Below are 12,428 nucleotides of genomic sequence, written 5' to 3' on the forward strand. Positions count from 1 at the left end.
GCCTAGTGTCTGCGGCAGGGCTTCCCAAACTCTATCCTAAGGACCCCAAGGAGTGCACGTTTTGGTTTAAGTCCTAGCACTACCCAGCTGATTCAAATAATCATCAAGCTTTGATGGTTTGAATCAGTAGTCTAGTATTAGGGCAAAAAACAAAGCATGCACCCCTTGGGGTCACGAGGACTGAGTTTGAGAAGCTCTGGTCTGCGGGTTTTCACTCCTCACTTTATTTATTTAATTGATGAATTAAGGTCAGTAATTAGTAAATAACTCCCCATACCTGGTTATCTAGGTCTTAATTGAAAGGAAATACCAAAAACCCGCAGACACTAAACCCTCCATGGAATGAGTTTGACACCCCTTTCCTTAACCCTCAGGACATGCTCCTCGGTAACCATGGCAACCAACCCCCGGCACCGAATGCACGTTCTACATCATTAGTTGAGAAACGCAAGAGGGCCCACCTCGACCAACAGTCTCCTCTCCATCCTCTCCTCTGCTCTCTTCAGGTCTACATTAGAGTGGACTTAGAGAGACCACAGACTTATACTGTAACCATGGAAACACAGCACTTCCTCACAACATTATGTCCCCCAGTGTAATGGTCCAGTGAGGAAAGAGGACACTATTCTCACAAAAGTGCCTCTCCTCTGGTGTTACCCATGTCAACCGGTCCCCAGTAGTGGAACTAAGTGCCCTGCTGCGTCACTGGAAGCAGTGCACCCAGGATGTGGCCTGAAGGATGAGATTTTATTTTTTATTTTTATTTTACCTTTATTTAACCAGGCAAGTCAGTTAAGAACAAATTCTTATTTTCAATGACGGCCTGGGAACAGTGGGTTAACTGCCTGTTCAGGGGCAGAACGACGGAGATGGAGATCCTTCCTGCTACCATGAGGAGGTTAAGCCTTGGGTCGGCCCTCAGGGCGGGCACTGGATTAGAAAGTCATACATATTCATGATTAACAACTCCCTTCTGTTCCCATCTCCTTCTTTCCTTTCCTCTCTTTTCTCCAGACTCTGAAGCTCAGGCCAGCACTATGGTGTCTTCCTCAGCCCCCTCTGTGTACAGTGTACAAGCCCTTGCGCTATTGGCAGAGGTAGGTGTGTCCGTGTGTGGATCTGTGCACCCATTGCTCTCATGCCTATGTATGTGTTCCTATTTCTGACAGATCCTCCTCCTCTGCAGGTTCTAGCCCCTCTTCTGGACATGGTGTATCGCAGTGATGAGAAGGAGAAAGCCATCCCTCTCATCTCTCGCCTCATGTACTACGTCTTCCCCTACCTGAAGAACCACAGTGCCTACAACATGCCCAGTTTCGGGGCAGGTGCCCAGCTCCTGAGCAATCTGAGTGGGTACGCCTACACCAAGAGGGCCTGGAAAAAAGAGGCCTTCGAACTCTACATGGATCCTCTGTTCTTCACCATGGATGTCTCCTGTGCCCCCCAGTAAGATTGTGTTTGTGCGTGTGCTTGTGTTTAAGTGTGTGCATGCCATGTAAATATTAACAAATCAATATTATCAAATAAACTGTTAAAAGAAAATGACTGTGTTTGACCTGTGTTTCTTTAGCTGGAGGGCCATCATCGACCACCTGCTGACCCATGAGAAGACCATGTTCAAAGACCTCATGAGTAAGTAGAGTAGGTGTGTGTGTGCATCCGTGTGAGTGCATTTGTGCGTGTGTTAACTGTGTGTGTGTGTGTATTGCAGGCATGCAGAGCAGTTCTCTGAAGCTGTTCCCCAGTGCAGAGCAGAAGCCCATGTTACTGAAGCGTCAGGCCTTTGCCATGTTCAGTGGGGAGTTAGACCAGTACCACCTCTACCTGCCCCTCATCCAAGGTGGGTGTGCTTTCTGTGTATTCTGGGCATTTATTTGTGTGTATTGACAAAGTGTGTAGACCCGTTTCTCATTCCTGGGGTTCCAAATGGGTGCACTTTTTTGTTTGTTTTTGCCTTAGCACTCACACACCTGATTGATGAGGATCTGATTAGTTGAATGAAGTGTGTGAGCGCCAGGATTTAGAAATACTGGTGTAGACCATCACATTTGATGGATAATGAGAGTGTGTGTGACATTAACATTTTATAAGGCCAATATTAATTATTAATATACAGTATAATGTAATGCGAGTATCCTATCCTCTCTCCTCCTCCTCCCCTCTCCCTCAGAGCGGCTGACAGAGGCTCTGCGTATTGGTCAAACGCCCTCCGTTTCTGCCCAGATTTTTCTGACGTTCCGTGTTCTTATGCTGCGGATCTCCCCCCAGCACCTCACCTCCCTCTGGCCAATTATGGTCACAGAACTGGTGAGGAACAACCCCCACCTTGATGACATCACTTCCTGTCACTGTTGATTTCCTGTAGGGCCGGAAGGAACCAGTATCAAGATACTCATTAGTATATCATGGAAAGGAAACAAATCAAGAAGCGCATTTAACTCCTTTAGGAAAACAGCCCTAGTGTTTGAAACAAACATCATTATGTTGTCATTCATTCACATTTGCTTATCTTCGAAGCTATATCATACAATATTTTACATACAGCAGGTTTTTAAACAACCAAAGAGTTTTGTCTGCTTCGTGTTTTATTTTTTGGCATGGAAAATATCGTCACAGCCCTAATTTTCTAATTTCAATGCATGTATACACTGTAGCGATGTACATTGTTTTCAGCAGGGAGGTGGCATGTCAAAAGAAAATCTTTGGTAGTGTTTGTCCAGTCCTGTCTTCTAATGGTGTCTTTGATCTTTGGTTGTCAGATTCACACATTTGTTCGTCTGGAGAAAGCCTTGTCGGAAGAAAAAGAGGTGTCAAAGTGAGTCCATGATCACTCAGTCTACTGTAGACGCATCAATATATCTGTCCATCTATCTATGTAGGAGACAGTCTCTCATGTAACTATCACCACCCTTTCTTTGTTCTCCCTCCTCTTTTCCTCTCTCTGTCAGGCTGACTAAAGTGGTACGTGGGTCCATGGGGATTGGGCCATTGACATTCCCCCAGCCAGAGTTGGACATGTACATGTCTGCCTGCAAGTTCCTTGACACCGCCCTGGCCTTCCCCCCAGAGAAGATGCCCCTCTTTCAGATGTGAGTGCCTCACCCTGCTTAATATCAACTTAGCATCTATATAGGCTGTGCTTAGCATGATTACAATTAAATGTTCTCTGCTCATGTGTGTGTCAAGGTATCGCTGGGCCTTTGTTCCAGAGGTGGATATGAGCCGCTACAGTGGCCCAGAGAATGGTCTCCTGGAGGGAGAGCAGGAGTGCAAACCCCATGTTGTCAAAGTACTAGAAGCTCTACACCAACGCTACGGGGTAAGAGAACGCAAACACCACTATAGAGCAAGAGAACTCATGTCCTTATAGTCACCATGATAACATGACTCAATCGTGCGATCTGCTCATCCCATTCTGTTGATGTCATGTCCTATAATTCCAGGCGCTGAGTGACGAGTCGTCTACGGAGCGTCTGGAGTTCCCCCTCCTCACCCATCGCTCTCTCTCCTCCATCACCCAGCTTGCTCCCTTCCTCCATACACTCTGCTGTTCCTTCCAGGGCACATCACCCAGCAGCCCTGCAGACTACCCTGTGGCAGACTACCCCACAGCCAGCGCCCACCAAGTCCTGAAGCGACTGGAGCACATCACTGAGGGAGAGTTCCTGGACTCCATGGAGAGTTAGATCTCCACCAAGGTTCTAGAGCTTAGAACGCTGAGGAAATGAGAACTGGAACTATAGCAATTGAATGTTGTAGAATGGCCACAACTGCTGAAAGCGATGTTTTATTATAGGCGTATGCCAGCTAAATTGCAATCTTTTGGGATGTTCTCTTGAATGATGAATTGTTTACTTTACTTGGTAGAATCTGAACACTCCATGTCTATATAGGATATTCTACATTTGAGATACCGGTACTCTAAAATAATCTAGAATTAACTGACACAAACTGGAACGGAGTGGTAGTTATTGGGCTCTCTGAGTACAAGTCTGAATGTGCTGACTTAAAGTTAAAGTAATACTGATGCTAGCTACAGTAGCTTTTAGAGGTGATACTGGTTGTAAAATAAGTACCACTGTAACAAAGGGAGTGACAGCAGTACTGACTACTGATTCCATTCCATCGCTCTACAAAGCTTTCCATAAACCTACTCCCTCCTATTAGCAAGTTGTGTCTGTCTGACTGCCAGGCTGTAATGTATTCCAATGAGACAGGAGTAGGTTAGTATACCTGCTGGTCAGTGACTATGGGAACTCTAAGGCTCTTAGTACAGGATGTTTTGGTTTTAAATGTTTAAAAAGCTCTGCTTGTCATCAATCATGATGTTGCAGTTTTATTTGTGGGTAAATTATTGAATGTGATTTGTGTACATGGCAAAACCTCTAGATATCTAATATAATAAAATAACATGCGGGTCAATTTGGTATTTTATTCAAGGGAACTCTTCGACTTCTGTCTGTTTTTAAGTGTTTTGGGGAATGTTTGGACTTACCGCTCATCATCGATTTGTTCTTCACATTTGAATGCTTAACTAAATTATGTGAATGTCTGGCCTCCTGAAAATTATAACTTTTTAATATCAGAATTAATATATTATGGTCTGTAAATAAAAACCAATATTAAAGAATGATCCAATAAATGGAGCTCAAAATTTATATTGTGAATGTTTGCTTGATAATCTCAGAGACCTAACCCTAAGAGTCAATAACATAAGTATGCAGGTGTTATAGCTTTATCTGGGGAGGCAGGGATTTGTGTTCTGGGTAGATGCATGTAGCCTGGCTGACGAGGCCCAAGTGACTTACTGCACAGGAACAGCTTTAACCATGCTGGTCTGGAAAGGAGGCCGTTATTGCAATATTTGATCGGAAATTGTGCAATGGGTTTGGTTCTCTCAAATGTTTGTTTTTTTGCCATCTTGGTTTGAGTAAGTTTACATGCATACTAAATTATATATTAAAGTGATTATGGAAGTAGGCAGAGTATGGCAATTCAAGGCATAAGCGACATAAGCTTTCGCTTAGGGCCTCCAACCCACCAAAAATATGTTTGTTTTGTAACTCCGTCACGGTCTCAACTTACTGTTGACTGTAAGAGTAGTAGAATACACCTGGTGCAATTTCCAAATGTGGTGAACTTCAGCAGTTTATTTCTCATGTCAGTCACTCAATTAGCCATGCCAGCTAACTCTTTTTGATTGGTATTTAGTCAAGCCAGCTATCTAAACTTGCATGTCGACTAGGCATGCAGGGCACGTGCCCAGGAGCCCTGGCCTTTCGTGGCCCCCCCATTGATTGTGTTGATTAGTTGACTGATGTTGCTGGCAAGGTAACTGCTGTTTAACTTAACAGAAAAAAATGAAACTAGTGTTTATTCACAGTGCTGAGTTAGTATTGCAACTGACATGCAACGTTAGCTAATGTTTCATCCCGCTAGTTCAATCAAGGCTATGGTAGATATTACGTGATTTGACCTTATTTTATCTGTGGCCAAAGACCTTGAGCCTTCTTGGATGGGCACTTCTAATGTAACTCTATGGCAGAACCCAATGGGCTTGAATTTACGAGCTCTTCCAGTAGATTTTGCAGTGATGTAGTGTCCCCATGAGTGACAGAACACTGAGCCAATCATGGCAGAACTAAAGAACGTTACCAACTCCTACCCTCTGTATTTTCCGCTGGCTGCCCCACCACCACAGAAAGCACTGAGCTAGGCTGAAACTTCAACATTTTGGAGCTGCCTTACTCAAGAAAGAAAAAAGAGACCATGTTTGTATGAGGCTTTATTAACTCAATGATTATTAGATTTTTTTTTACAGTGTTTTCAAACTGATATTTGACACGTATTAATGCCAACATAACACAAAACTGAAATAGTTTATTTTTTGCTAAGAAACTTCAGAGTGTTTTCTATCCAAATCTATGAATAATATGCATGCATATCTTATATTCTTGGCATGAGTAGCAGGAAGTTGAAATTGGGCACGCTATTTATCCAAAAGTGAAAATTCTGCCCCCTTGCCCCAAGAGGTTAATTAACTCAATTATTATTATTTTTTTTTTACAGTGTTTTCAAACTGATATTTGACACGTATTAATGCCAACATAACACAAAACTGAAATAGTTTATTTTTTGCTAAAAAAGTGAGTCACCACTTAGAAGCAGCAAGAACGATGACAGCTACAGTTTTGCATAGGTCTATTGGATATTGCCTACCTTGAAGGACGATTTGCAGGCAGAGACCTATAAATGGGTAATCAATACTTATTGAAAACTAAAAGGGGCGACGCTCGCTCACCATAGTAGCCCAACCTATGTGTTGTGCCTTTTCAGTTTCAATCATGATTTTTTTAGTATTTTTGTACTTCGACTCACATTGGTTGAGCGCCCTTCACTTCTTTCCATTATCAAAATGTATTTACACACGCAGTAGTAAACTACAGTAAAATCATATTTAAGTTAATTTCATATTCAAGTTAACTGCTATGGGATTCTCCGTCCGCGTAGGCAGCCTACTCTATGTCATTGAGACCACCCATGCTAGGCGTACTTGAACTCTCATGTCCAACTAGGAGAAGTAGGATACTGAAGTTGAAGCAGCGAATTCTGAGTGTGTGAATAATGCAAAAAAATAAGTGTTTTTAATACAATATGTAGACTAACACATACAAAACAGAACGAAGACGGTTTCAAAATAATCTGATGGACAACAAAAATATTTTTATCCCAAAGTCCTCTGTCTGACCGCCCGCCCTGACCGCGCCACAATGATCTCTGTCTGACCACCCGCCCTGACCGTGCCACAATGATCTCTGTCTGACCACCCGCCCTGACCGTGCCACAATGATCTCTGTCTGACCGCCCACCCTGACCGTGCCACAAAGTCCTCTGTCTGACCGCCCACCCTGACCGCGCCACAAAGTCCTCTGTCTGACCACCCGCCCTGACCGTGCCACAATGATCTCTGTCTGACCGCCCGCCCTGACCGTGCCACAATGATCTCTGTCTGACCGCCCACCCTGACCGTGCCACAATGATCTCTGTCTGACCGCCCGCCCTGACCGTGCCACAATGATCTCTGTCTGACCGCCCACCCTGACCGTGCCACAAAGTCCTCTGTCTGACCACCCGCCCTGACCGTGCCACAATGATCTCTGTCTGACCGCCCGCCCTGACCGTGCCACAATGATCTCTGTCTGACCGCCCGCCCTGACCGTGCCACAATGATCTCTGTCTGACCACCCGCCCTGACCGTGCCACAATGATCTCTGTCTGACCGCCCGCCCTGACCGTGCCACAATGATCTCTGTCTGACCACCCGCCCTGACCGTGCCACAATGATCTCTGTCTGACCGCCCACCCTGACCGCGCCACAAACTCCTCTGTCTGACCACCCGCCCTGACCGTGCCACAATGATCTCTGTCTGACCGCCCGCCCTGACCGTGCCACAATGATCTCTGTCTGACCACCCGCCCTGACCGTGCCACAATGATCTCTGTCTGACCGCCCGCCCTGACCGTGCCACAATGATCTCTGTCTGACCGCCCGCCCTGACCGTGCCACAATGATCTCTGTCTGACCGCCCACCCTGACCGTGCCACAAAGTCCTCTGTCTGACCGCCCACCCTGACCGCGCCACAAAGTCCTCTGTCTGACCACCCGCCCTGACCGTGCCACAATGATCTCTGTCTGACCGCCCGCCCTGACCGTGCCACAATGATCTCTGTCTGACCACCCGCCCTGACCGTGCCACAATGATCTCTGTCTGACCGCCCGCCCTGACCGTGCCACAATGATCTCTGTCTGACCACCCGCCCTGACCGTGCCACAATGATCTCTGTCTGACCACCCGCCCTGACCGTGCCACAATGATCTCTGTCTGACCACCCGCCCTGACCGTGCCACAATGATCTCTGTCTGACCGCCCGCCCTGACCGTGCCACAATGATCCACAGCATTGAAAATGCTGACCGCGCCACAATGATCTCTGTCTGACCGCCCGCCCCTGTCCACAGCATTGAAAATGCTGACCGCGCCACAATGATCTCTGTCTGACCGCCCGCCCTGACCGCGCCACAATGATCTCTGTCTGACCGCCCGCCCTGACCGTGCCACAATGATCTCTGTCTGACCGCCGCCCCTGTCCACAGCATTGAAAATGCTGACCGTGCCACAATGATCTCTGTCTGACCGCCCGCTCCTGTCCACAGCATTGAAAATGCTGACCGTGTCACAATGATCTCTGTCTGACCGCCGCCCCTGTCCACAGCATTGAAAATGCAGACCGTGCCACAATGATCTCTGTCTGACCGCCCGCCCTGACCGCGCCACAATGATCTCTCTCTGACCGCCGCCCCTGTCCACAGCATTGAAAATGCTGACCGTGCCACAATGATCTCTGTCTGACCGCCGCCCCTGTCCACAGCATTGAAAATGCTGACCGTGCCACAATGATCTCTGTCTGACCGCCCGCCCCTGTCCACAGCATTGAAAATGCTGACCGTGCCACAATGATCTCTGTCTGACCGCCCGCTCCTGTCCACAGCATTGAAAATGCTGACCGTGCCACAATGATCTCTGTCTGACCGCCCGCTCCTGTCCACAGCATTGAAAATGCTGACCGTGCCACAATGATCTCTGTTGGGACCAGCAGATCTCGCAGGGATCCCGCGGGGATGCAGCCTTCTAGTGCAGTCAGTAGGCCAACACAACACTATGCTCATCATGCCTTAGCAGGATCAGACGGTGACAGGGTTCCCAGCTGGATCAGACAGCTAGGGAAGACCATTCTACTGAGCTCAGGTCAATTTAGCAGTTTATTAACAATATCATTGAATGATACAAAGTTTTTGAATTGCTGGGTAGACCTACAGTAGCTACAGTACAGCAGGTTAAGATTAAAGCTTCAGTCTGAGATCTGGGAATAATGGTCATTTCCAATATTGAACCATTGATTTTATTCTTGGATAATATAATGTATAAGGCAATCCTTTGTCATGCTTTACTGTAGGAGGATCAGATGGTGACAGGGGTCTCAGCAGGGTTAGGCAGCCAGGGAAGTCTGTGATGGAGGTGAGGTGAATTTTTGATACAGCACTTTATTCTCTCTGGGCAGCAAACACTGGTCAAGCCAGATGCTATTTTAAGACAAACCTCCAAAGTTGTTTTCCAAACTGTATCAAGGGTTGATAGAACCTTTTCCTGGTGACACAAAACATGTAAAAAAAATGTGAGGAAGACCTGGTAGAAGCTATTGATGATGATGAATAGGTACATATATGTTTGAATGCCCAGTCATGTTCATATCATCTCAGACATACATTGCTGTAATTTAAGACCATCCATAGAACCTACTATATTCCAGTGAAACCGAATAACATGCACTCAAAAATCATTCCTCTGCTGGAGGTTTAAAACACAAAAGGGGACATACAGTTGAAGTCAGAAGTTTGCATACACCTCAGCCAAATACATGTAAACTCAGTTTTTCACAATTCCTGACATTTATCAGAGTAAAAATTCACTGTCTTAGGTCAGTCCGGATCACCACTTTATTTTAAGAATGTGAAATGTCAGAATAATAGTAGAGAGAATGATTTATTTCAGATTTGATTTATTTCATCACATTCCCAGTGGGTCAGAAGTTTACATACACTCAATTAGTATTTGGTAGCATTGCCTTTATATTGTTTAACTTGGGTCAAATGTTTCAGGTAGCCTTCCACAAGCTTCCCACAATAAGTTGGGTGAATTTTGGCCCAATCCTCCTGACAGAGTTGGTGTAACTGAGTCAGGTTTGTAGGCCTCCTTGCTCGCACACGCTTTTCAGTTCTGCCCACACATTTTCTATAGGATTGAGATCAGGACTTTGTGATGGCCACTCCAATACCTTGACTTTGTTGTCCTTAAGCCATTTTGCCACAACTTTGGAAGTATGCTTGGGGTCATTGTCCATTTGGAAGACCCATTTGGAAGACCCATTTGCGACCAAGCTGACTGATGTCTTGAGATGTTGCTTCAATATATCCATAATTTTCCTCCGTCATGATGCCATCTATTTTGTGAAGTGCACCAGTCCCTCCTGCAGCAGAGCACCCCCACAACATGATGCTGCCACCCCTGTGCTTCACAGTTGGGATGGTGTTCACCTTGCAAGCATCCCCCTTTCTCCTCCAAACATAATGATGGTAATTATGGCCAAACAGTTATATTATTGTTTCATCAGACCAGAGGACATTTCTCCAAAAAAGTACAATATTTGTCCCCATGTGCAGTTGCAAACCGTAGTCTGGCTTTTTTCATGGTGGTTTTGGAGTGTTGGCTTCTTCCTTGCTGAGCGGCCTTTCAGGTTATGTCAATATAAGACTTGTTTTACTGTGGATATAGATACCTTTTACCTGTTTCCTCCAGCATCTTCACAAGGTCCTTTGCTGTTGTTCTGGGATTGATTTGCACTTTTTGCACCAAAGTACGTTCATCTCTAGGAGACAGAACGCGTCTCCTTCCTGATCGGTATGACCGCTGCGTGGTCCCATGGTGTTTAAACTTGCGTACTATTGTTTGTACAGATGAATGTGGTACCTTCGGGCATTTGGAAATTGCTCCCAAGGATGAACCAGACTTGTGGAGGTCTACAATTTTTTTTCTGAGATCTTGGCTGATTTCTTTTGATTTTCCCATGATGACAAGCGAAAGAGATACTGAGTTTGAAGGTTGGCCTTGAAATACATCCACAGGTACACCTCCAATTGACTCAAATGATGTGAATTAGCCTATCAGAAGCTTCTAAAGCCATAACATCATTTTCTGGAATATTCCAAGCTGTTTAAAGGCACAGTCAATGTAGTGTATGTAAACTTTTGACCCACTGGAATTGTGATGCAGTGAATTATAAGTGAAATAATCTGTCTGTAAACAATTGTTGGAAAAATGACTTGTGTCGTGCACAAAGTAGATGTCCTAACCGACTTGCCAAACTATAGTTTGTTAACAAGAAATTTGTGGAGTGGTTGAAAACCTAGTTTTAATGACTCCAACCTAAGTGTATATAAACTTCCGACTTCAACTGTATTTGGATTTGTTATGGTCTTGTGAAGGCTGGCTGAATTCTGGCAAAGAGTGTGTTCTTTGTACTCAATCCCTCTCTTTTTCTCTGGGTGTCTACAGATTCTCCCTTCTTTATGTTTTTATTTGTTTGGAAATGTTAATACTGCAAACTGTTATCTGAAGAAACAGTGTAACCAAGCATTTAGAGCGTCTAAGAAATGCATTGCCATTAATTGGTAAGTTGTTTATACTCCCACATTGTCAAGTTATGTATTACTAGATTTTATTTATTACAAGATTAAGGGTATACTGGACAACTTTCATAAGGTCTGGATGCTTCATATGGAATACAGTATGACAAAAGGAGTCTGTATTGAAGACAGGCCCTCGTCAGGGGAGATACCTATTTAGGCAATCCCTAGCTGTGGGAATACAACCATACTCATAGTTTGGATTTGAAAATCCAAATGGGCACCTTCATTTGATGTGAATTGGTGGACTAATTCATATAAATATTTGATAACTAATAAAGTAAGATACGTCTCTAACAAGATCCTTCACAGATGTTATCCTTGTAATAGTCGTATTTCTATATATATAATTCATGTAGAAAAAGAATGTAGCTTTTGAAAATTGGAAAATTAGACTATAGAGCATTTATTTTGAGATTACTTGCATAGTAAAATATTTTGGACAGATAGGAAAATATATATTAGTGATAAGATGGGTAAACCTGTAAGTATTTTCTAATTTCATATTATTTTTTATTTGACATACATGCACAGTGACTGCCAATACATTGTGAATTTGTTCATTTTATTGGGAGAATTTTTAATCCATAACATGAAGTTCATGGGGGCTGGGGATTGGCGCAGCATCACTACAGCCCCTGGTTCGATCCCGGGCTGTATCACAACTGGCCGTGATCGGGAGTCCCATAGAGCGGCACACAATTGGCTCAGCGTCGTCTGTGTTAGGGGAGGGTTTGGCCAGGGGGGCTTTACTTGGATCATTGAACTCTAGTGACTCCTTGTGGCGGGTCGGGCACCTGCAGGCTAACCTCGGTGCTGCTGGCTTCCAGGTTAAGCGGGCGGGTGTTTTCTTCAGGATCGGTGTGTTCCCCATGGGACAGTTGAGCTAACGTAGGCTAATGCGAATAGCATGAGGTTGTAAGTAAGAAGAACCTTTCCCAGGACATAGACATATCTGATTTTGTCAGAAAGCTTAAATTCTTGTTAATCTAACTGCACTGTCCAATGTACAGTAGCTATTACAGTGAAGGAATACCATGCTATTGTTTGAGGAGAGTGCACAGTTATGAACTTGAAAGTTATTAATAAACCGATTTGGCACATTTGGGCAGTCTTTGAACAAAAAT

At 44.7% G+C, this 12,428-nt stretch overlaps 1 protein-coding gene across 2 annotated transcripts in view; it reads left to right on the forward strand.

Moving 5' to 3' along the window:
* Positions 1-4,655, forward strand: part of LOC110520446 (protein DOP1B) — a 58,276-nt gene extending 53,621 nt beyond the window's left edge. For both annotated transcript variants that reach the window (XM_036974997.2, XM_036974998.2), the window contains exons 28-36: positions 1,015-1,097; positions 1,187-1,446; positions 1,571-1,632; positions 1,712-1,840; positions 2,171-2,307; positions 2,760-2,815; positions 2,949-3,089; positions 3,187-3,319; positions 3,444-4,655. In XM_036974997.2, coding sequence (XP_036830892.2) covers positions 1,015-1,097; positions 1,187-1,446; positions 1,571-1,632; positions 1,712-1,840; positions 2,171-2,307; positions 2,760-2,815; positions 2,949-3,089; positions 3,187-3,319; positions 3,444-3,686 — 1,244 coding nt within the window. In that variant the 3' untranslated portion in view covers positions 3,687-4,655. The remainder of the gene's footprint in view (positions 1-1,014; positions 1,098-1,186; positions 1,447-1,570; positions 1,633-1,711; positions 1,841-2,170; positions 2,308-2,759; positions 2,816-2,948; positions 3,090-3,186; positions 3,320-3,443) is intronic.
* The last annotated feature ends 7,773 nt before the right edge of the window (positions 4,656-12,428 follow it).

The sequence above is a fragment of the Oncorhynchus mykiss genome, chromosome 3 (assembly GCF_057628025.1).
Source record: "Oncorhynchus mykiss isolate SJ-2025 chromosome 3, ASM5762802v1, whole genome shotgun sequence".
Lineage (NCBI taxonomy): Eukaryota > Metazoa > Chordata > Actinopteri > Salmoniformes > Salmonidae > Oncorhynchus > Oncorhynchus mykiss.